The sequence below is a fragment of the Microtus ochrogaster genome, chromosome 1 (genome assembly GCF_000317375.1).
Source record: "Microtus ochrogaster isolate Prairie Vole_2 chromosome 1, MicOch1.0, whole genome shotgun sequence".
NCBI classification, from domain to species: Eukaryota; Metazoa; Chordata; class Mammalia; order Rodentia; family Cricetidae; genus Microtus; species Microtus ochrogaster.
Genome location: NC_022009.1, coordinates 52,366,366 through 52,389,560, shown reverse-complemented (window position 1 = coordinate 52,389,560; position 23,195 = coordinate 52,366,366). Strand labels below are relative to the sequence as shown.

The window sequence follows — 23,195 nt, the reverse complement described above, 5'->3', positions numbered from 1 at the left end:
TAGTCCCTTCTAGAGCAGATAGGCACAGATCTAAGATTCTCTAACTCAGTGTCCTCCAGTGTAATCTTCTGGGCCTGGGATTCTAATAAGAGCACCCAGAGCCTCAGGAACACAGACCAGCCCTGGACCATCAGGGAGTTTGACTAGTCCCTACAGCAAGCCTTGTTAACTACCAGCATGACTAGTGATGGATATTTGGTATGCAATACTGTCAGCGCACAGGTTCATGAGGAGGCAGCTCATGGAATGCCCTGTCTCCAGTCACTGTGGCAAGGCTCTAGGGTCAGTGTTGTTCTCCATGTAGATGTGAGCAAAGGGAGTCTTTGATTAGCCCACAGAGATGCTATGGCACAGTTTCTACTTAGTACCAACCAACCACACACCCATTCTTCCAAGGTTCACCACTGGCTTTCCCTGGTGGCTCTAGAATTCTGTTCTAGATACGCATTAATGGCTCTAGAATAGAAGTTTGGTACACATTGCATTTCTGCCTGGCATGAACCTAGATTCGTGCAGAAACTGCCCCCAAAGCCCAAGCAGACTTCTGTCTACAAGGAAGTACCATTCTATGTTGGTGATACCATCTACACAGATGAGTTTTCATTAAGACCTTCACTTGGGCACTTGGAACAGTGTCCCGTTGTGAGGCACAGAGTCAGTTGGGTTGCAGTGGAGGAGTTGATTCTCAGACACAGCAGTTGTTGGTTGGACATGGTGGCTACCTCAGAGTCTTGTAGAGAAGACAGAGTCCGTTGTAAGTGCTCGTGCATCCAGGGACTCAGACTGCAGCTAAAGAGACAAGGATAGAGTCATCCTCACAAGAGCCTGTGACTTAAAGTAGATGGTTTCTCCTGTTTGAACCCTATGTGAGTTTCCAGTTAGCCCCTAGAAGTTAAATGGTAAGTTTATCATTAAAAAGAAAGCCTGAAAGGTCTCATTGTGTCATGTGCCTGCAGACTTGAAGCCACAAGGCAGAATCTGTCTAGCCGAGCGTGTCTACTGTCCATCCGTCTAGCCGTACAAGCAGCACCGTGGAGGAGAGCCCATGTCAGGCCTTCAGTGTTCTTAAGGGTTCCAAAATCCCTTTCGTAGATAAAAGAAAAAGCAACACTCTGAAGGAAGACTATAGCCATAGAATGGGAACTTCCTACATTATTTATTATTTATATTGAATTATATATGCATAGGGATACAATATGGATGTGGATATCAACTAATTTCTACCCAAACCCTGAGCTGATTCTTACTGTAAGTAGATACAACCTCCATCAGGCTGTTAGTTAGCAGTTCACTGGAGTCTCCACAATCAAGAAAGGCAGTCACAAAGGTGGCGGGTGGCAGCTGTGTATCTCATATATGCACCAGAAGATTTGTGAATGGATCTGGCAAGTATTACAATCATTTCTCATGAGTGCAATGGGTCCTATTAAAGAAATAAGAGCTAAGGGATAATTGCACAGGCTTTTCACTCCCTGGCTTCAAAGTCACCACCTAGAATATTCTTGCATTTGTTTCATGCAAACTTTTCAAGTTAGGTAGCATATGGTATAAAGGCAGAATGCTGGGAAATAAATGAACGAGCAAAGTGAGTTTTCTTATTGTCTATCACTCCCATTCGTGCATGGCTCGTTTGGGTGTGAGATGCCCTGTCCTCATGAGCTAGAAGCAAGCATGCAGAAGAAACTTGGAGTTCTTCCTCCTAGATTAAGGTTCCAGCCCTGCTGAACCAGAGTATCAGGCTGACTCGCTTAAGTACACATGCTTAATCCTTCACAGTTGGTGTGGCTGGAAGTCGGAGCTGGCTAGTCTCTTCTGAGGCCTCTGCCCCTGAAGGAGAGTGGTTATCTGAATATGATTTCCCCTCTGGGTTTCAGGGACCTTGTTCTAGATGCTGTCGCACTGGCCATATTTAGCCTTAGTGACCCTTTGAAAGAACTCTGTATCTAAATCTGGCCAAACTGTGAAGTTCAGGTCAAGCTTCAGCACGTCTGTTCTGGGGGTTCACTGTTCAGCCCCCCACACCTACCTGTGCAGTGTTTGCCAATGCAAGGAGGTGAATAATGAGAATGATCACACAAAGTTCAGAGAACACTTCTATTACCCTCCCTTCAGCTTCTGACTCCCCACCTTTGTAGCTGTTACCATTTTTTGACTATTTTTTTCTGTTGGAAATAATTACATATCAAAACTTCTTCAGGGCCAGTCAGGAGACTCCATCTGATTTCAATTCCTACAATCCACTTTGGAAGCAAAAGAACCGACTTTCAATCATCTCTGACTGACACACACACACCACACACACCACACACCATATACATACATAGCACACATACACAGCACATACAACACATGCACACACACATGCACACACTGCACACAAACACACCACACATACACACCACACATACACACACCACTCTCATACACACACACACCACACATACACATCACACACTACACACCACACACATATACACACCACACACACACATACACTCACACTTAATAAATAACACTGGCAGATCAAATTTGCAACTCATGAAACTGAAAGCAAAAATAATTATGTTGAGAGAGAGAGCATGTGTCATTGAGGAAGGGGAAATTTATTGACTGTGCTGGGATTTAAGAAGTAGAGTATGTTAGGATACACAGAGCATCTTACTAAGTGAGTGTAGCTCTCTTTCTAGCTAGCCTTTCTCCCTTACATTTTTTGAGTCTATATGCTAATGAGTTTGACTAGAGGAGGTTTCCAAATGAAGTAATGTTGGGACCGGCTTTGACAAAAACACCTCTTGCCAGGGTAGGTGCATGGGATCAGGTATAGTTATGCATGGTAGAGCTTATTCTTTCTTATACTTTATTATGCTAACCCAGATACCTCTCAGTAGTTGGGTTTAACTATAGCAAACAAAGTTGTAGGCAACTCCATCTCACAAGTGATTGGTAGACCACTGTTCAAAGTAGGTCATGTGGACTGGGTAGGGGCTCAGCTTCACTGAGATTTTACAGAATTTAATGTCTTCAGTGCTCCGTTCTATCTGGGCTCGTTTTTCTTTTCCTGTATAAAAACAAAGGAGCAGGCATGATGGTACATACTGTGAATTCAAGGCCAGAAACATGCAAGGCTCACCGAGTTGTCAACGTATTTATATGTTCTAATACTCTAGTTCAAGTCGTTCGTATCCTGAAATGGCACAGCAGTCATAAACCCTGCTGTCTTGCAGAATATCCATCTGGTAGCCAAATGGTTAGGAACCTTGGAGAAGCTCCTTGAGAAGTTCAGCCAAGGGAGTCACGGAGATTACCGGGTGTTCATGAGTGCTGAGGCTGCACCTTCCCCACAGGAGCACATCATCCCTCAAGGCCTCCTGGAAAATTCCATTAAGATCACGAATGAGCCCCCCACAGGGATGCTGGCCGGCTTACATGCTGCTCTGTGCAACTTTGACCAGGTAAGCAAGCAGATGCCGCTGTTCTAACGGCAAGTCGGTGTCTTCTCAGGACAGTACAGTGCCTTTATCAACCCGTGCATCTCATTTAGACTGAAGAAGTGAGATCTTGGTGTATGTATGCACATGTAGACAGGCATGTGTGTGTAGGGCCCACAAGTGCTCATGGGTGCTACTTTTCCTCCCTCTCTTTCTAAATGGGTACATGTTGATTGTAAAGCAATGGGTTTCATTGTGACATATTAATGCATGTATATAGAGTATACTGATCATATCCATCCCTTTATAAGTGTCCTTCCTCTTCCCAGATAGTTAGCTATTCTTTTTCATGTGTATTACTTTTTTTAATATTTATTTATTATGTATACATTATTCTGTCTGTGTGTATGTCTGCAGGCCAGAAGAGGGCACAACCATTCCAGATGGTTGTAAGCCACCATGTGGTTGCTGGGAATTGAACTCAGGACCTTTGGAAGAGCAGGCAATGCTCTTAACCACTGAGCCATCTCTCCAGCCCCATGTGTATTACTTTTGGAAGAAAATTCATCTATTACTATTTTAATGACTAGGAATACATTTATGTTTCATCTAAAGTTAAGAAAATATAGCATGACCTAGGTAACTTTGAAAACCTGCTTGTGAAGTATGTGTCTGATGAAGTAGTGTCTCGGCACAGAAAGAGGAGCCATTGGTGATAATAGTCATGGCGTAGGTACACTATATCATCATATTGCATCATGTACAATAGGCCAATGTGCTCCTGTAGACTTGGCTTTGATAGTGCTAAATTGAAAGTTGCTATTTTGGTTGATATCTTTAATAAATTCTGATGCAGGTACTTGTCACTGTGACCAAATACCTGACAAGAAGCAATTGTATGGATAAAGATTTTTCTTGGCTCACAGTTTAAGATGATACCATCCATGGTGGTAGGGAAGGCATGGTGACTGGGGTTCTATTTGTTATCCCAGGAACTTGCTGCTGGGACTCCTTGTAACATGGCAGGGTCAGAAAAAGAGGGAGGGACGGAAGGGAAAGCAGGGTTGGGCTATAATCCACAAGGTCCATCTTCTAGGGACCCACTTCTCCCAGCTGGCTCTACCTTCCAAATTGTCCACAACTTACCAAAATAATGTCACCATCAAGCAAACAGGAACTGAAACACAGGAGCCTGTTCAGGACACTTCACATCGAACCTATAGCATTGTTATTTATATTTTTGTTTACCCCAAATAAGAGAATATGCAAATTAATATTAATTTAGTTACCATCATTTTATTTACCCAAATTGCTATGTATATCTTACTGAATCACAATCCAGTCTTTGAGTTTCCATTACTGATATTGCCATGTGTTGCTGCTCTTCTCATTTCTTAGAAAGCTTTGATAAATAGCATTGCTATTGAAAGAGTAGAATAAGCTCTAAGGAGGAAGTACATATGATTTGGTGATAAATACCAAATTCTCTTTTAGAAATATTATTTTTCATAAAGCACATCAACATGCTTCATGTTTTTCTTATACTTTTTGGTATCAATACCAAATTCAGTGAGAAATTTTTACTGTCTTAGTCAGTGTTCTATTGCTGTGAAGAGACACCATGGCAACTCTTATAAAGAAAAATATTTAATTGGGGTGGCTTACATTTTCAGAGGTTTAGTCCATTGTTATCATGGTGGGACATGGTGGGATGCACACAGACAAGATGTTGGAGAAGAAACTGAGAATTCTATATCTTGCAGGCAATGGGAACTGGTCTGGGACACTGGGTGGTATCTTGAGCACAGGAGACCTTCAAAGCCCATCCCCACAGTAACACACTTCCTCCAACAAGGCCACACCTCCTAATAGTGCCACTCCCTATGAGTTTATGGGGCCAATTACACTCAAACTACCACATATACTAAATGACTGCTTCTAGGATAAAATGTTGAAGGATATAGTTAATTCTTTACTTAAGTAACTTACAGCCTGTTATAAATAAGACTGTGTAAACAGTAGACACTCAAAAGATCTTGTTGAACCTCTTAAATATTTGCAATGTGCAGTTTCTGTGCACTGTGGCAAGTGTGTGTTTGTCTTTTCATCCTCTCACAATTTCTGGCCATTTATGAATGACCATCAAGAATTTTCAAGTTCTTTTTAAAAATACACATATAATAGGAATTTGATATTTACAAATTTACATATGTTATATTTATTTCTTCTGACCACTTGTCCTTATACATAACAGTATTCCTTCCATGGAAATTTTGCTTCTGTCCAGGTATCCCTTAGCTTCTTGGTAAAAATACAACTTTGAACGATCTCTGATATTTACAAATTTACACATATTATATTATTTCCTCTGCCCACTTGTCCTTATGCATAACAATATTCCTTCCATGGAAACTACGCTTTTGTCCAGTTATCCCTTAGCTTCTTGGTTAAAATACAACTTTGAACAATCTCCCTAGGAAGGTACATGATTCTAAACTATGCTGATAGGGAAAGATTTCCCCAAAGCCATTGTGAGTCCCCTAGTTAAGACCACCTGCTCTAACTTGTTCAAGGAAGTATAGGCTCCAGCAACTGCTGTCGGAAACACTACACGCAGTAATAGAAATATTTGTTGAAAAGACTTTGAATATCTTTAAAGGAGAAAAAACTTCATAGCAGCAAAAGATCTCTTGAAAACTAAGACTAAATTTGACCTTAGGAAGCAAAAAGAAATTAATCATCTCTTCACCAAATGTCCCCTCAAGCCTACTTTAACAACCCACAAGAAAACTTCACAGAAATGCCAAGTGCAAAGATGCAGGCTTGCCATTATGTCTGCAACAGAAGGCTTTTTGGTTCAGGCTGTGTTCTAGATACTTCTCCCATTGCTGTGATAAACTACCCCAACAAAAGTCACGTGGCTTCCAGCTCACAGTCCATGACAGGGAAGACACGTCAGTCGGAACAGGAGATACCATGTCACACCGAGTCCTCGGCCAGGAAGCAGAAAGCCATGAATGCTATTCTCTGTTTGCTTTTTGCTTTTTTTTCCAGTCTGGGACCCCATTTTTGTCAATGGAACTGCCCACATTTAGGGTGGGTCTCCCCACCTCAAATAAGCTAATCTAGACAAGCCTTCACAGGCATTTCCAGAGGCTTGCCTTCTGGGGGATCATAGGTCCTATCAACTAAGAGTCCAAGCTAACTGTCACACTGCATCACATTGGGAGATAGTCACCTGTGTCCTGGCTGCTGCAGATGGGCTCCTGGGATCCTTTTATCAGAATCAAAGTTGACTTTTTTTTTTTTTTTTTTGCAAGTTGTTCCTAATGAGGCGACACTGATTTAACAAGGTGGAAACATTCTCGCTACACGGGAGTTCTGGAGGCAGGAGGCAGGTCTTAGGAGACATGAAGCTGATGGGCTCCACACTTGGTCCCCAGTTGATGTTGCTCTTTGTGGAGGTTATGGGAGGTGCACATTGATGGAAGAAGTCTACTATTGGGGATGGGCTGTGGGAGCGCATAACCTGGCCCCAGTTCAAGTTTGCTCACTCTGCTTCTTGTTTGTGGTTGAGATGTGATCTCTTAGTTCCCTGCTCATACCTCCATGCCTGCAGTCTGCTGTCTTAATTCTCCAACAAGATAGACTTCTATGCCCTGGGAACTATAAGCCAAATAAAACTCCTTCTGTAAGATGATTTTGTCATCATGTTTCATCATAGGTCAGAAAAGTCACTAGCATATCTTTCCAAGCTCGTCTGTGTCACCACACTGTTGCCAGCAGCCCAGCCCCGCATGAATCCTTGCCAGTGCGTCATGTCCATCATGTTCTTAGGAGGAAGAGCTGCAGCCCCATAGCCATGCTCCGACAGAAGACCGAAAGAAAGAACGAGAGTGACAAAGAAAACATGCTTGCTTTCTTGCACAGATACATCCCACGAATTAATGTTGAGTCACACCTTTTCCTTGGAGCTTATGTGCCAAAGTGCCCAATGGAAACTGGAAGCCAAGGGCAATACCAAACCCTTCATAAATTGTGTTTTTTCTATTATACATGCATACGTACAAACATATATGTACATAGAATAAAGTTTAACTTACAAACTTACCACAGTAATAGAGTAACAACGGTAAAAATGGAATAGCCACAGCACTGCTAAAGGAGCAGTTTAAAATGGAAGAACTACTTCTTTTTCTCATTTTCCACTTAGTATTGTTTGGGCTGTAGCTGACCACAGACAATTACAGAAAATGAAAACTACAGAATTTACAAAACACACAGCAGGGGATTGGTTATAATAGAACTTCTTTCATTCATAAGCCAAATTTAATCACACTGCTTTAAATCTCTGTGATGGGGGGAGGTGGATGTGTGAGTGTGTGTATTGCTACATGGTTATATGCCCAGGGAATGTATACACATACGTGTGCCCGAACGCACACCTATGCTGAAGGCAGAAGATGATGCCAGTGCTACATGGTTATATGCCCAGGGAATGTATACACATACGTGTGCCCGAACGCACACCTATGCTGAAGGCAGAAGATGATGCCAGTGCTACATGGTTATATGCCCAGGGAATGTATACACATACGTGTGCCCGAACGCACACCTATGCTGAAGGCAGAAGATGATGCCAGACATCTTCTCTCTCTCTCTCTCTCTCTCTCTCTCTCTCTCTCTCTCTCTCTCTCTCCTTCCCTCTCCATATACACCACCCTGGTTGTCTGTTTCTTGATATGTATTTGCTCATCAGTCAGTGTGTAAATGTACAACTGACTCAAAACGTCGGGTAGATAGAACCACTGACAGCAATTACTGCCTCACTTTTTCTTCCTGTAGCAAGTATACCAGCAGAACAGCCAAATGGATATTGGCTCATTTTTTTTTAACACTGAGGAGAAAACCAAGACATATGATAATAGATTGAATTACTGTGCCTGGTATAGTATTTTGGGTTTTATGTGATTAATGCAAGTAGCTACTTAGTGTCTTGTTAGATTATAGTTCTGATTTGAAATTTCAAACACAGTTTGTTTCTTAGAAATACCACACACTTAAAGGTAGCATTTTTACAGCCTCAAAAATTATATAGTGTATCTTATTTTACCATCTTGCTTTTCATTTGATGTGTGGTTGTGAAAAAGTTTATTTTTGGTAATCATACAGCACTTACCCCCAAATCACCTAAAAATGCCACATTCTTCTGGCTCTGAACTACATGGAGCCAGGCAATTCGAAAATTATATTTAGCAAAGCTAATTTTGCTGCAAGTATTATCAGCAGAAATGGAAGTCTTCCCTGGTGATGGCCCATAGCAACAAACCCAATCCAAAAGTCCCTGAGAGGCCGGACATGGACTTCTCTCAGGATTCCTAAGTAGCCTTGGTATGTGGCCAAAGTGGTTAGGGCCATTGTCAATATGACCTGGTTATGGTTGAACTTTCTAAAGGAGTAGGCACGAGGGTGCAGCCTGGGCCCTGCTGCCCCCAAACACCTGGTCAAGGAACATTCTTGAGTTCTCTGCAGGAAGGTGCAGCCTGGGACCTGCTGCTCCCAAATACCTGGTAAGGGAATATTCTTGACTTCTCTTCCTTGCTTCCTGCATAGCACTGCTGAATTTGAGAATAGCTAAATACTTTTTGGTAACAGATCTGATGATGTCTATATCTGTATTTGACTGCTGCTGGGGGCCTAAGCCACGCAATGTGGCCTACTAGGATCCATCCCCCCCCCAATGTACAGACATCCTGCGGATCTACTAGAACCCAGTCCCCCTTGGTGTACAGATCTCCTGCAGATCTACTAGGATCCAGTACCCCCCATGTACAGAGATCCTGAGATCTGGTGAACACCCTGAGCTCCTTATGCCACTCAGTCATCTCAACAACAATTCTTTCTCAGTTTGCTGGAAGGCCATATGTCCTGCACTAATGAAAGTATGGATCAAAAGGCTATTATAAAAAGCAGAAATGATGATTGAGCCACATGCTGGAGCTCTAGCATGTGTGAGTGAGGTACTAGGTTTACACCCTAACAGCACATAATAAAAGCACATACAGAATCTGATTATAGTGACTGCAACCAGGATGGCCTGACATGTCATGCACGCACTCTGGTGACGTATGCCTGCACCATACCTGACTCGAGGGTGCCAGGGTTGTCTGGTCATCGTTTCTAGACCGCCGTACCTGACTCAAGGGTGCCAGGGTTGTCTGGTCATCATTGTTCTTAGCCCAAGAGAAAACGTGGCGATGACAATGCCTGCACTGTACCTGACTCGCGGGTGCTAGGGTTGTCTGCTCATCATTGTTCCTAGCCCACAGAGAAAACGTGGTGCTGACAACAAACCATTTCCTTTTAAGCAAATGACATGGACAACAATTTATGCCAATCACTTCTGCTCAAAATCCGCCAGCAAAACCTTGGTTGTGAGGCACCTGTGGCTTCAGAAAAGGCTTGGAAACCGTCTTTTAGGGGGTAACCACGTGCACAGATGATCTTAATCACCATGGGACTAGGAAGGATGGGGAGCTGGGACTCTAAGATCACTTTACCCAAAGTCTGCTCTTCTGTGGAGGAAAGGCTACCAGTCAGTACTGATATGGGTAAAATGAGAGGCCCCATGTTCTGGAGCATTTAGAGTCATTAAGTAGAGGAACATGGCTTAGTTGGGAGAATGCACAGAGGCCCGAGCTGATCCTCCCAACAGTCTAAGCCTGGCTCAGTTGTACAGGCCTGGAATCTCAGCATCTGGGAGGTGGAGGTAGGAAGATCCAGAGTTCAAGGCTACCCATGCCTACATAGTGAGGTCCCTGCTAGCCTGGGATACATGAGACTGTCTCCAAAGAAAAAGTCTCCCTCTTACTTCAGCACATTGGCAAAAGCCAAATCATTTCCACTTGTCCTGGACAGAGCTGTGACTGAAGCTCTAGCCTATCATTCTGAAGCCATCCCTCAGGTACTGAGAATGCAGGTCGCTGCCCTTACACACTGTGCAGACCGTTAATCAGCCATGTCTTGTCTTTCCTCCCAGGATACCCTTGAGATGTGTTCCAAGGATCAGGAGTTTAAAAGCATCCTCTTTTCTCTGTGCTACTTCCATGCCTGTGTGGCTGGTAGACTGAGGTTTGGCCCCCAGGGCTGGAGCCGAAGCTATCCTTTCAGTTCCGGGGACCTGACCATCTGCGCCAACATCCTTTACAACTACTTAGAGGCAAGCCCCAAAGTAAGTGCTGTGCTCGGAGAACCCTTCCCAGGAGTGGCTGGCTCTGTCGGTCTTTGCAGGCTACCAGAATGGACCATAATTTCCGTTTTGAAGCTATTATTGAAATAGCCAACACTACATGGGCATTTTCTGCCAAGTGTGAAAATAAACCAGATTAAAGGTTTTCATAAGATAGGCTAAACCAGCTCTACCTCAATAGATTAAAGGTTTTCATAAGATAGGCCAAACCAGCTCTACCTCAATAGTTTATGCAGAGGAAAATGTCCTTCATTATGTTAACAAAAACAGTGTTTACATGTGCATATATGCTAGATTCATTAGGCAGGTAATGAAGCATTTGCACAAATGTAATTACATGCAGCAGTTCTGACAGCTCATAACACTGCATTAATAATCACCACAATTAGTTCTGATGATGGAAGCAATTTACAGTGCGTCACATGTATAAATAATGGTGCATTTCCTGCATATGTCATTATTATGTGTGAGGATGCCACCTTGTTGTGACTTTCTCGGTAATGTTCATCTTGATTTGAAGTTGAAGGGAGATGGATGGTCGAATCTGCGAACTTCCCCTGCAGATGGGAATGGCAATGCCTCATCAAGAACAGTTGTGTAAACTCCTGTAAACCAAATGACCGCAGTGGAGACGAGAAGAACCATTAGCTCCTACGGAGGCTCGGGCGAGCTTCATCTGCACAAGGGGAACTTTTCCCATTAAGTGGCATCTGTAGATATATTTGTCAAACCAATCAGAGCTGGAGCTAAGAGCCGCTCCGTCTGTGAAGTTTACAGACTTCCCATCCATACACCAAAGGAAATCGTGGTTGGCTGTTCTCTTAGTAACCATGATACAGGTTTTCTGTGGTGTTTTCTCGGGTGTTGGTGGCAGCTTGACTGCCATGACACCGGGCACACTTCCCCCAAGGAACAGATCTGGGATGTGTTATTTCAAAGTAAATGGGTCTTATATGTTTTGTGATCAGCTGTCCCTTTCTTTTTTCCTGTTTTGTTGTTTACCTTGGCATGTTTTATGCCAACTGTTAGACATAAAATTCACCATGGGTCTGGAGAGAGGACAGGTGGTGGTGAGGATCCAGGAGGCATGGAGGGAGAGGGGGCTATAGTTGGAATACTGTATGCGAGAAGAATAAAAAGAAAAACATTATTCTAACACTTCTGCAGGAAGAACTAGGCAAATTTATACTTCCATTGATGTCCTCTGTAACTGTCCATGAGTCTGGAACAGGAAGGCAGTGTTGTGTCAGCGGAGCTTGGTACACAGTAGAGGTAGACTTAAGGGGGAAAGGTAGCAGCAACTTGTGCATGCTTAACTGTCATGTCAGCATCACAGCGGTCAGCTGAGCCATCCTGTGACCTCCTGTCCTTTAGGTCAGAGCTGGTCAGGTGAGCTGTACTGTGACCGCTGTCCTTCAGGTCACAGATGGTCAGGTGAGCCGTCCTGTGATCCCCTGCCCTTCATGTCAGAGCTGGTCAGGTGAGCTGTATTCTCTGTGGGCACCAGGTCAACACAGCCTTAGGTGTTTAAGTCTATCATGCCTCATGTACCTTGACTCAAGACATTAGCCACACATTAGGAACCAAGTTACCAAAATTTCAGAATTAAGTTAGCGATTGTATATTATTCACTTGTACAAATGTTTTTGTATTTGGGTCCCTTTTTGTTGTTGAAATAAAACTCTATGATGAAGACAACTTAGAGAGAAAAAGCTCATTTGGCTTAAGGTGACAGAGAGCAGCAGGTGTTTCTGTAGGAGCTGGGAGCTTAGAGATCACATGTCACCATGTGCATGAAGGAGAGAAAACTGAAAACAGGCGAGGCTTTGAGTCCCAGCGCCCACTCGCAGTGTGTTAGGAAAAAAATCCTAAAAGGGGCGGCTCCGCCGGTGTAAAGAAATCCAATTAGGTCAAATCAAACCAAATTTAAATGCCCATCGTTTCATTAAATAGAGCACTCTCAGGTGGCCGAGCGCATGGCCGGGGGACAGGAAAGAGGGGAGCACATGCAAACCCAGAAACACGAGTTTCTCCTCTGAGAGCCCACTTAAATACCCTGTGGGAGTGGTCTTGACCCTCCCCCGGGTGGGGTCAGGATCTGGCATGCTGGGATTTGGAGTCCAGACCAATACAACTCCCAGACCAGGGGGGCTGGGATGGTTGCTGGGGGCTGGAGGCTTCTACACTCCAGACACAGTGCTCCAGGGGTCACTTCCTCTAACAAGGCTGTACTACGTAAACCTCCCCAAACAGCAGCATCAACTTCAGGTCAAATATTCAAATGCTGAAGACCATGAGAGATATTTCTCATTGACGCCACCACAGCTCTTTACAAGAAAGAGTTAAAAGACAGGGGCTAAGGGCTTAGGAGAGGGCTCAACTGCTAATGCATGCTTGCTGCATGAGGACCCAGGCTCAGCTCCACAGCAGGACAAAGCTGCATGTAGAAGCCCATGCCTGTCGTCAGAGGGTTGGACAAGCAGGCACACGCCTGTTGTCAGAGGGTCGGAAAGGCAGGCACACGCCCGTCATCAGAGGTTGGAAAGGCAGGCACACGCCCGTCATCAGAGGGTCGGAAAGGCTCAGAAGAATGAGTGATGGAAAGCACAGACCCAGCTGACCAAAGTTATGAAGGGGATACATATTGACAATGACGTGTAGGGCGTCCTTTATCGGGATGGGAAATACAGTCAAGTCTGTTTCCATCCGGTTCTGCTCTATAGAAGGCATCTGCCGAGTGGTAGGAGCGCCCCATAGTCTAGCCACTTCTCTCGTTTCTCATTCATATCAGTCCAGCTTAAGAGAAGGACACATTTTAGGTTCACTTCTTCACATTCTTCTCAACTTGTATATTGGAATGGCCTCAGCAGTTTGACTCGTTCCGTTCTGTCACATCATGCCACGAGGAAGGCTATAATTACGATTTTACTTGAACTGTTGGGAGGCAATAGACTGCCACGGAGGGTACAAAGGTTCCTGTCTAGAAAGGCTTCATCACAAGCTGGCATGTTTTGCAAACCCAGAGGAAGCGAAAGGGCAGCAGAGAGAAGTTTGAACTCTGTGAAGCCAGCAAAGGAGATACAGTGATTTCTTGAATGAAACATGGTACCGTAGTTACTGCCCTTCCAACAGTCGCGACCAGTCAGGCTGCAGCTGAGCCTGAGTCCATCTGGGAAAGACTTTTGTCTGCCAGTCTTTGAGAGAGTGATCAAGTGAACCCCACACAAGGTGTCTAGCTGGTGCTTCTTTTCCCAAGACCCATAATACAGACTGTAGATGAGGTGTGATAATGAGCCTGGGGGTCGTCAACTGGATGCACCTGAGAGGGGGAACCTCAAGTGTGGAGCTGCCTCCTTCAGACTGGCCTGTCAGGCATCTTCTTAACTGCCAGTTAATGGGAGCAGGGATGCAGCCTACTGTGGGTGGAGCCACCCCTAGGCAGGTAGACCAGGACTCCACACAGAAGCTGACTGAGCAAGCCAGTAAGCAGCCTTCCTATGTGGTCTCTGCTTTAGTTCCGCCCTGGCTTCCCTCCATGATGGAGTCAGACCTGGAAGCTTAACCAACACCTTCTTCCCCCAAGTTGTTTTTGGTTAGCGTTTTACCACAGCCGTGAAAAGGAGAAGCAGAACCGCAGGTAACAAGGGCGAGTGAGACCCAGGCGCTGGGAAAGAACCCAGACGTCTGGATGATATTCAAACCGTCAACTGTCCTATGTAGCCTGTCCCAGAGATTACCATTTCCTTTCAAATCTGCAGTAAAGTGTGGTGTTGTTAAACTTTTGTCAAATATATTAGAATACACTGAAAACAATTCTCCCAAGAAGTTCTCCGCAAAAACCTAGACACATCCACACTGCATCCAGCGCTGGCTGCCAGGGGCACCATAGGGCTGTTGGGGGAGAGGGGCACGCACTCTGGCTCCACAGGCTGGCCCTGGATGATACAGAGAGTGACAGAGGGTGGAGAAAGTAGACTGAGCACCAGCACGGCCGATGCAATTACTCTTCAGCGTGGATAGGATGTGGTCAGGGGCTCAAGTTCCTGCCAGTTGACTTCCCCAAATGATGGGCTAACTTGAAATTGTGAGGCAAAGCCACCCTTCCTCATCATGTAGCTTTGTCTGGGCACTGAGTCCCAGCAACAGGCAAGGAAATTAAGACATGTACTGTTCATCCCCAGGTCCCATGGGAAGACCTCCGTTACCTCTTTGGGGAGATCATGTATGGGGGTCACATCACAGATGCCTGGGATCGTAAGCTATGTCGGGTGTACCTGGAAGAATTCATGAATCCATCTCTGGTAAGACATTTTAAAACCTGTTACACTGAGGAAAAAAAATCTCTGGTAAGAAATGTTCAGATTATTTTCCTATGTATGGAATTCTTAGATGTTCCTAAGGATGCTGACCTTCCATAAACGTATTCTGCTATTCCTTGTGGGAGTCTGGGAAGTGGTTAAATGTAGACTCATTGAATCTTCATAATATCCCTATGAACTGGGCTGAGATGGCACAGTTTCTCCATTGTACAGACCAAAATACTGAAGCACAGTGATTGGCCCCAGAGTTCCCAGAGAGTGTGGGCATGAGATTTGGCAGAGTATAAATCCTGTGATCTGAGTCCAGGGTTCATTCTACTGCCTTTGTTGTCATTGCTTTGCCCCTGGCATAAATCATAAAATATTCTACAGTTTAATCAATAAGATCATTAAATTACTGGTATATATATATGCTCAGAGGAACTGTGGTATTAAGTGTGTGAGATGGACTCATGTAAACCTGGAGGAGGACATCTCTTTGGGACATTGGGGTGTCTTCGTGTTAAAGCTATCTGCTGATAAATCAGACCAACTGAATGTAGTACCCGGGTCCCACATAGTAGAAGGAAAGAACGGCCGCCCGCAAGTTGTTCAGGCTTCCACATACACACTCCTGCATGTACTAACATGAGAACACATGCACACCATACCCCTCCACACACAGTAAATGTAGTGATAACATCTCGTGGTATTTCATAACTACGTAGTTACATTTTTCGATTTAGAAGAAAGTGGTAAGTCTACTAAGAGAGTAAAACAATGAGAATACCGACCGTGTGTGAGAGGATGCGCTGACTTGGGGGTTTGCTCCAAACCAGCCGTGAAGGTGACAGAAGGGTGAGGGTGGCGGCTCAGGTGCGAGGAGTGTGGGCTGCTCCTGCCAAAGACCTGACTTCGGCTTCCAGTACCCGAGTCAGGTGACTCAGAACAGCGCCAAGCTCCAGGATAGGACACCCACTCCTGGTCTCCCCCGCACCATGCCCACCTGGACATTCTTCCACACAGAAACATATACATAATTAAAAATAATACATTTTTAAAAAATTATTACTGTAGGACCATGGAGTTCCTATTATTGCTTTATGTGTGATAAAAGAACAATATAGCCAGGTTTTAAAGATGAAAACCATGGCAATCCTTATTGCTTATCTGAGGAAGGGTGAGTTACCACTGGCAAGATTTTACGATGGAGAAACATCACCTTGTTTCTCTTTGCACTGTCTCAGTACCCAGTCAGGTGGGTCCACGCGAGGCTGTGTTTTCTGGTGAAAGTGGTCAGTTCTCAATTCTTGTACTGTAGGAGCTGAGGTGGTGGCTCTGCTTTCCTGATGCTCTCTTGTTCTCAAAGCTGTTCAAGATTAGGACTGTCTTTCCTACCTATTGGTATGTCAAAACACCATGATAACATACAAAGAAAGCATTGAACTGTGTTTACATTCACAGGGTTAGCGTCCATGGTGGTAGACCAAGGACTTGGCAGGAGGAACAGCCCAGAGCTAACATGCTAATCCATAAATAAGAACCAGAGAGGACTAAGTCAAAATGACACAAATTTTGTGAAACTTCAAAGCCTCGCATCCTCCAGCAAGGGCACTTACTCCTCCTAACCCCTCTCAAACAGTACCCACTGGAGATCAACCATTCAAACACACACATCTATAAGGAACCATTCCCAACCAAACCACAAGAGCCATTTGTTGTTGCTGCTGCTGTTATTTCTTGAAAACTTGAAGAAACCTGTGTCATAACTGTGACCAAGTACTTGAGATAAGCAACTTAAAAGGAGAGATGGTTTGTTTTGGCCCATGGTTTAAAAAGTTGTAATCCATGACTGAGTAGGTGGTGGCTCAGTACATGAATGTGGGATGCATGGTTTAGGAGGTATGCTGGCTTCATGGCAGGCAAGGGGGGGGAGAGAGAAAGGGGGGGAGAGAGAGAGAGAGAGAAGGGGAGGAGAGGAGAGGGGAGGGGAGGGAGAGAGGGAGGAAGAGAGAGAGGGAGAGGGAGAGAAGCAGAAGTCCAAATATCCCCTTTAAGGACATGCCCCTTAATGATCTCCTTCCTTCCACTGGACTCCAGCCTCCTACGGTTCTACCACCTCTCGAGAATGCCATAGACAGGCAACCGAGCCTCCATTCCTTCACAGGGATGCTGGGTGATACTTTCAAACCAGAGCAGCATCCATACCATCCAAATTCATCTACACATCGCCAAAGATACTAACTTGATTTAGAGCAGTACTGAAAGAGTGTTTGTTGTGTGTTGAGTTTTGGTCATTTGAGCAAGCTTCTATTCATAGCGTCTCTGAAAGCTTTTCAGAGAAGCCTTGCGCAGACTCACTCACCTTTCTCTAGTCCATGTTGAGAGGACACATGCTATGTACCAAGAACACAGTGTGTTAGAGCACAGTCAAACACTGCCGTAGGCAATGACTTACTTTCACACTTCTTTAAATAGTATTCGCCAACTTGAGGGCAACAAAAAAGAAAACTAACGCTATCTGCTCTAGTGTATTTCTGCCTTTGATTTGCAGTTTCCTAGTCTTTTTCTCTCCTAATGAGTAGAATTTCACACATCAGAAAGATACTTTCAATTCAGTGCAATCATAAGTTGCTCTTTGGAAGGTCTGGGAGCAAGTAACCATGGAGACGTAAAAGATAAACAGCACTCCACAGCCACCTTTACAGAGGCTTATTTCTCCAAAGGAGAATGGAGGTCAAGGGACAGAGCAGGAAGCTCAGGGGGTGGCCCCTCCCCTGGCTCTGGCCTCTTGCTAAGGGGAAAATTAATGGTGCCCCAAGAAATAGTTCTTTAACCTTCATAAGGCTGAACTCCCATTCAAATAACTGTAAAATGGATACAGGTGATGGAGCCTGAGGGGCACTGCTGGTGCGTGCAAGCCCTGGAGAAGCCTAGGCAACCCCACAGATCTAGTGAGATTCTCAGGGTGGAGAGGCCTCGTTTACAAGCCGGCATCCTCACTTCCGCATCTGCAGGACGTCTTTCTGACCTTTCTCACACCAGTTAATACATTTAGAAGTTAATATTGTTGCTATTTTGTTTTTCCTTTGTTTTTTTGAGACAGGGTTACTCTGTAGTGTTGGAGCCTGTCCTGGAACTCCGTCTGTAGATCAGGCTGTCCTCGATCTCACAGAGATCCGCCTGTCTCTGCCTTCCTAGTGCTGCAATTAAAGGTGTGCGCCACCACCGGTCGGCTAAGTGCTGCCTTGGAACATGATCAAAAAGCATCCCATGAGGGGACCAGGTTGGCAGTCCCACTGTTTGCAGAAGATCTGGATTCCTTTCAGTGCTGTCTTACTGTTAGAAGGGTGAACAGTCTGTTGAGTAAATGAGCTGTCCAATAGGAAGGCGCCTGAAAGAGCCTTTGGGTAACAATAAGGAAAAAAAGACATTTTCTCATATAACACAAACATCTGTCAGTGCTAACTAACAAATATCATATACTACTTTTGGGAAAGGAGGTACCAGGCCACCTAAAAGTTATCATATAGAGCCAACTATAGATGACATAGGCAGTAATTAGGAATCCAGGCTTAGAGTAGAAAAGCATGCCCCAGGGTGCCAAACTAAAACTCTAACATTTGTTGTAGATCTGACTTATTATGGAACTCCTCTGAGCTGTAGTTTTATCATATATGAAACAAGAATGACCAACTCAAAAGTTGTCGGCTTAAACATTGACAATACTAAAACAATGTGCCTGGAAGTGGGAAACCTTTTTATTATGAGCATACATTTTTGCAATATTATTTCATTCTTGATTGTACACTACTCTTTAAAAATGTTTTTAAAATGTGTGTATGGGTGTTTTGTCTGCATTTGTCTGTGCAGCACATGCATGCAGTGCCTGTGGAGGCCAGAAGAGGGCGTCGGGGCCCCTGAGGCTGGAGTTAGAGACAAGTGTAATTCTCTATGTGGGTTCTAGGAATCAACCCGGGGCCTCTGGAAGAGCAGTCAGTGCTCTGTAGCACTGAGCCGGCTCTTGGAATAGTGTGTGTGTGTATATAGTACCTGTGCCACCAAAGGGCTCAGTCAGTGCCCTACAGGTGATGTGTGGTATTTCTCCCTACTACAGTCCTGAAGAACTGATAACAACCTCCTCGTGTAAGCAAAAACAGGACACTCAGAGATTAAAAGAAAAAGAAGAAGGAAAGAAAAGAAAGAAAAAAAAGAGAAAGCTAGCAAAGAGGGAATGTGGATTTTTTTTATGTTTTTGTTTTTTGTTTTTCGAGACAGGGTTTCTCTGTGGTTTTGGAGCCTGTCCTGGAACTAGCTCTGTAGACCAGGCTGGTCTCGAACTCACAGAGAGCCTCCCGAGTGCTGGGATTAAAGGCGTGCGCCACCACCGCCCGGCTTTAGGGAATGTGGATTTTAAAAGTCAGTGCTGCTCTGCTGCACACTGTGCTGGCTGCAGTGCCGATCTGCAGGCTGCAGTGCCGATCTGCGCTAACTGCAGTATCAATCTGCGCTGGCTGCAGTGCCCATCCGCGCTGTCTGCAGTGTCCATCCGACTGTAGCTGGTGCAGAGGTCACCCTAGCAATGAAGTATCTGCACTTGATTTTGTGTGCTCTGTGAATGGAGGATGATCCAGGAGATCACAGTTCCAGAACCCGGCTTTATATGCAGGACCCCCGTGTGTATTGGGTTGTTTGTAAAATACATAATCGAGGAAACTACAAGTGTACTTTACAGCTCTCCAGAAAATCAGCCTTCACATCTGAGTAATTGCTGAAACTCTAAAGGGTTCTGGTGAAAGCTCCACCCCAGCCCCTGGTATCCATATGCCCAGAGTGGAATCTGCCTCTCCTGTCCCTCTCTCCCCAAACCCTGCCTCACCTCAGGCGAGCATTGCCAAACACAGCTCCTCCCCCTAAAGATGCTCAAGACAACGCCTGCAGGGCATTTAAACTGCAGCGCCCCCCCACCCGCCCCCAACAGACCTGTGGTTTTTCAGTCTCTCTTTCCCCATCTCTATGGGGCTGAAATATCATCCAGGGCGTTTTACCCATTAAACCCGGGCTTTTTCTAATTCAGTTTGATTTGGTTTAATTTGGGTTGTTGCATCTCAGAGAGGCTTATCCAGGTGCAGGAACTTTTCACCAAAAGTACAGACCACTGTATTTTGCATACAAATGGCCAAGGGCAATGTTGTTTGTTTAGACTTGCACTGGACTGGGGACTCTTTGCCATTTCTAAGACTATTTGGAGAGGCAGGCAACTGTTTTGTTTGTTGTTGTTTTGTGGCTTTTTATTTCAGGAAACACAGTATACTAAGAAAGAAAAATCGCTCCAGTGAGGTGCACAGTTGACAGTTACTGGGTTTCCTTGCTTCTCATACCCACTCGTTAATGTCCTATCGGACTCCTGCAAAGATAAATTCAGATCTTTGGTGGCCTTTTCATGATGTAAAGGTCTGATTTATGCATGATTCCATTGATTCTTAATATTTTAGTGAGATACAATTTGCCAGCTTCTGAGTTGGCCTATAATACTGTCTCTATGCAATTCTGTATACAGACTTTATGTGGCTTTGTGTTTAGTTCTGTGAGGGAAGGCTGTATGTAGAATTGTTGGGTCAATTGGTGACTATGGTTATTGCTTGGAGAAACCACAAAACCATTTCCACTAACACAGAAGGTTGTTATCTCTACATCTTTACCAACACTGTTATTACCCACATTCTTTATTCTGGGCATTTTGATGGGATGAAACTGTGCCCTGTCACTTGGGTTTGCATGCTCCCAATGATACTGTGCATCTTCTCATGGTCTTAGGACAAATGATTGTTGAGAATGGGTTAAATCCTTGAGAATTTAGAACATCATCTCAAATAGCCCTACCCTTGGAAAAAAAAAGAGCCCCCCCCCCCTGTAGGGAACTACAGGTATGGCCCTATCAACAGAATCAGGTTGCCAACAGCCCTTCTGTGGAAAGGTTGAATTGGATCACTATTTAGAGATGGCTCCAGCGGTTAAGGGTGTTGACTTTGCACCGCAAACACTACAGTTCAGACCCCAGCACCTAACAAAGAAATGCCTGTAATCCCAGGATTTACAAGGAGATGATGGGAGCCCAGCTCAGGGAAAGACCCTATCTTGAAGGGATAGGCAGAGTGACAGGAGAAGACACACAATGAACATGACTGCACACATGTATTCTGTGTGCACATGTATTATGACACAGACATACATACATGTGAGTAAAATATTAACATAAAAGAAACAGGAGTTGTTTGGGTTCTCTCTAAAGTCAACTGGGCACAAATGTTACCAACTGAACCTTCCTCCTCAAAATTCAGCGTTTTAGTATTAAAGTGAGAGTTGAGGTTTGGTTCATATACATCATGGACTGTTTTGTCTTCCAGAAAGATCAAGATGTGCACGAGACAAGCACATCTCCCCCTAGGGCAGAGGCCCAGATGTGCATGAGACAAGCACGTCTTCCCCTAGGGCGCAGACACACATCTGGAAAGCCTGTTCTGTGTCTCGGTGTTGGTGACTGGTAAACTCCCAGCTACAGCAGCCATGCGACCATGTTACTGATGATGTTTGAAGCGAGCAATGTATTTATTTGGTGGGGTTGGTTTTTAAAAACCTCTTTTTTAGATAAGATCTTGCTGTGTAGCCTCAAACTCATGTTCTTGTCTCTGCCTCCCTAGTCCTGGGATTACAGGCATGCACCATTATGGCTGACACATCTGGAAAGGCCGCCACATTATGCAGGAGGCTAAGTGATGCCCTTTTTCTTACTTTGCTGCTATCCTTTGCTTTGCACTTCAACCGACATGAAATTCTTACCCCAGTCTATAAACAGACCACTTACATCGTCTGGCAAAGCACAAACCACTTTCCATCCTACTGGCACTTCCCAGTTGCACTCAAACATCCAAACCCCTGCTGACTTGGTTTCCTGCACTCCGAATTCTTGGAAGGGTAAATTGAACTGCAGGTCTTGTAAGTCCTTTCATCTTCCTGTTGGTACTAACGGAAAAGAGCAAACCCTTGTTTACAGAGAACCACGTTCCGTTTGGATGTGTTCGTTCTTTGGTTTTTCATTTTTTTGTTGCTGTTAACTTGCCTGCCACAGGTAATGATGATGACTTTAACTTTCCTATGTGCACTTTAGCTCGGAACACTGAATTCAATCACATTGAAGTTTCTATTGTTCTTTATAAGTAAGCAGGAAATCATAGATATGTATGGAACCAGCTGGGGATGGTGGTGGTGGTGGGGAGCTAATTCCCTTTGCTCCTTCCCCAGTCACTGGGTTCACATTTGTCTCGGGCACTATGAAAGGTTAGATAATTTGAGAACACTGCCGGTACAAAATGAAAGTATAAATGCTGACTCAAATATCAGAAATGCCCATGGAGTTCACAGCTGAGAATCCCTGTCAAGTTTGTTCTCGATGCCATTCATGACTGTGGCTGCTAGAAAATGAACCACCATTACTCAGAGACACACAGCCCAGCAGTGTGGGAATCACTACTTCATTACCTTGAGTCCCTAGGAAGATTTTCCATTTCCAAGGTGTTTTGTATGGTATGATCACCCCGTATTACTGAATGAATGAAACTCCACGCAACAGTAAAGAGATGGTTCAGTAGCAGACAGATCTTGCAGAAAACGATTTACCAGGTGTAGGCAAAAAATAGCGCTATTGGATGATAATCTTAAAAAAAATAGCATTCCCTTATACATTTGAATGCTTGTGTAGATGGAATTCAGGGTATAAGAGACTGGGAAAATTAAAAGAGGTGTTAATAATGCCTGGGAGCTGGGAGAACTGGGAGAGAGGAATGCAAAATAAAGTAGCTAGATTTTTCTAAGCACTTGACTGTTGCTGGACACACTCGGGTCCATAAACTCTTTAGTTACATTTTGAAGATTATTTTCCTGTGTGTAGATTTGCTACTTCTGCTCACTTTAGTTTTGTGGAAACCCACCTTCTGTATGGAGTGCCTGCCCTTCCTCAAACCCCAGAGAAATGGATGGGCCAACACAGGTTATATCGCTGTGACCTTTGGTCTACCAGACAGCTGTGCCGGTAGCACCAGCTCAGTCCATGGATCTGAGTAGCATCATAGACTTTGCCCTAAGTTTCCCAAGGTCTTAGAGAGGAAGCAGTAATTTGACTCTCAGTATAATATGACCTATAAAATGGAAGTCACCCCGACC

General features: G+C 44.5%; 1 protein-coding gene across 1 annotated transcript in view; it reads left to right on the top strand.

The window, feature by feature from the left end:
* Dnah11 (dynein axonemal heavy chain 11) overlaps positions 1 to 23,195 on the top strand; it is a 331,250-nt gene that overhangs the window by 298,524 nt on the left and 9,531 nt on the right. Inside the window, exons 74-76 of the mRNA XM_026781665.1 lie at positions 3,225 to 3,452; positions 10,468 to 10,659; positions 14,859 to 14,978. Of these exons, the coding sequence (XP_026637466.1) occupies positions 3,225 to 3,452; positions 10,468 to 10,659; positions 14,859 to 14,978 (540 nt within the window). The remainder of the gene's footprint in view (positions 1 to 3,224; positions 3,453 to 10,467; positions 10,660 to 14,858; positions 14,979 to 23,195) is intronic.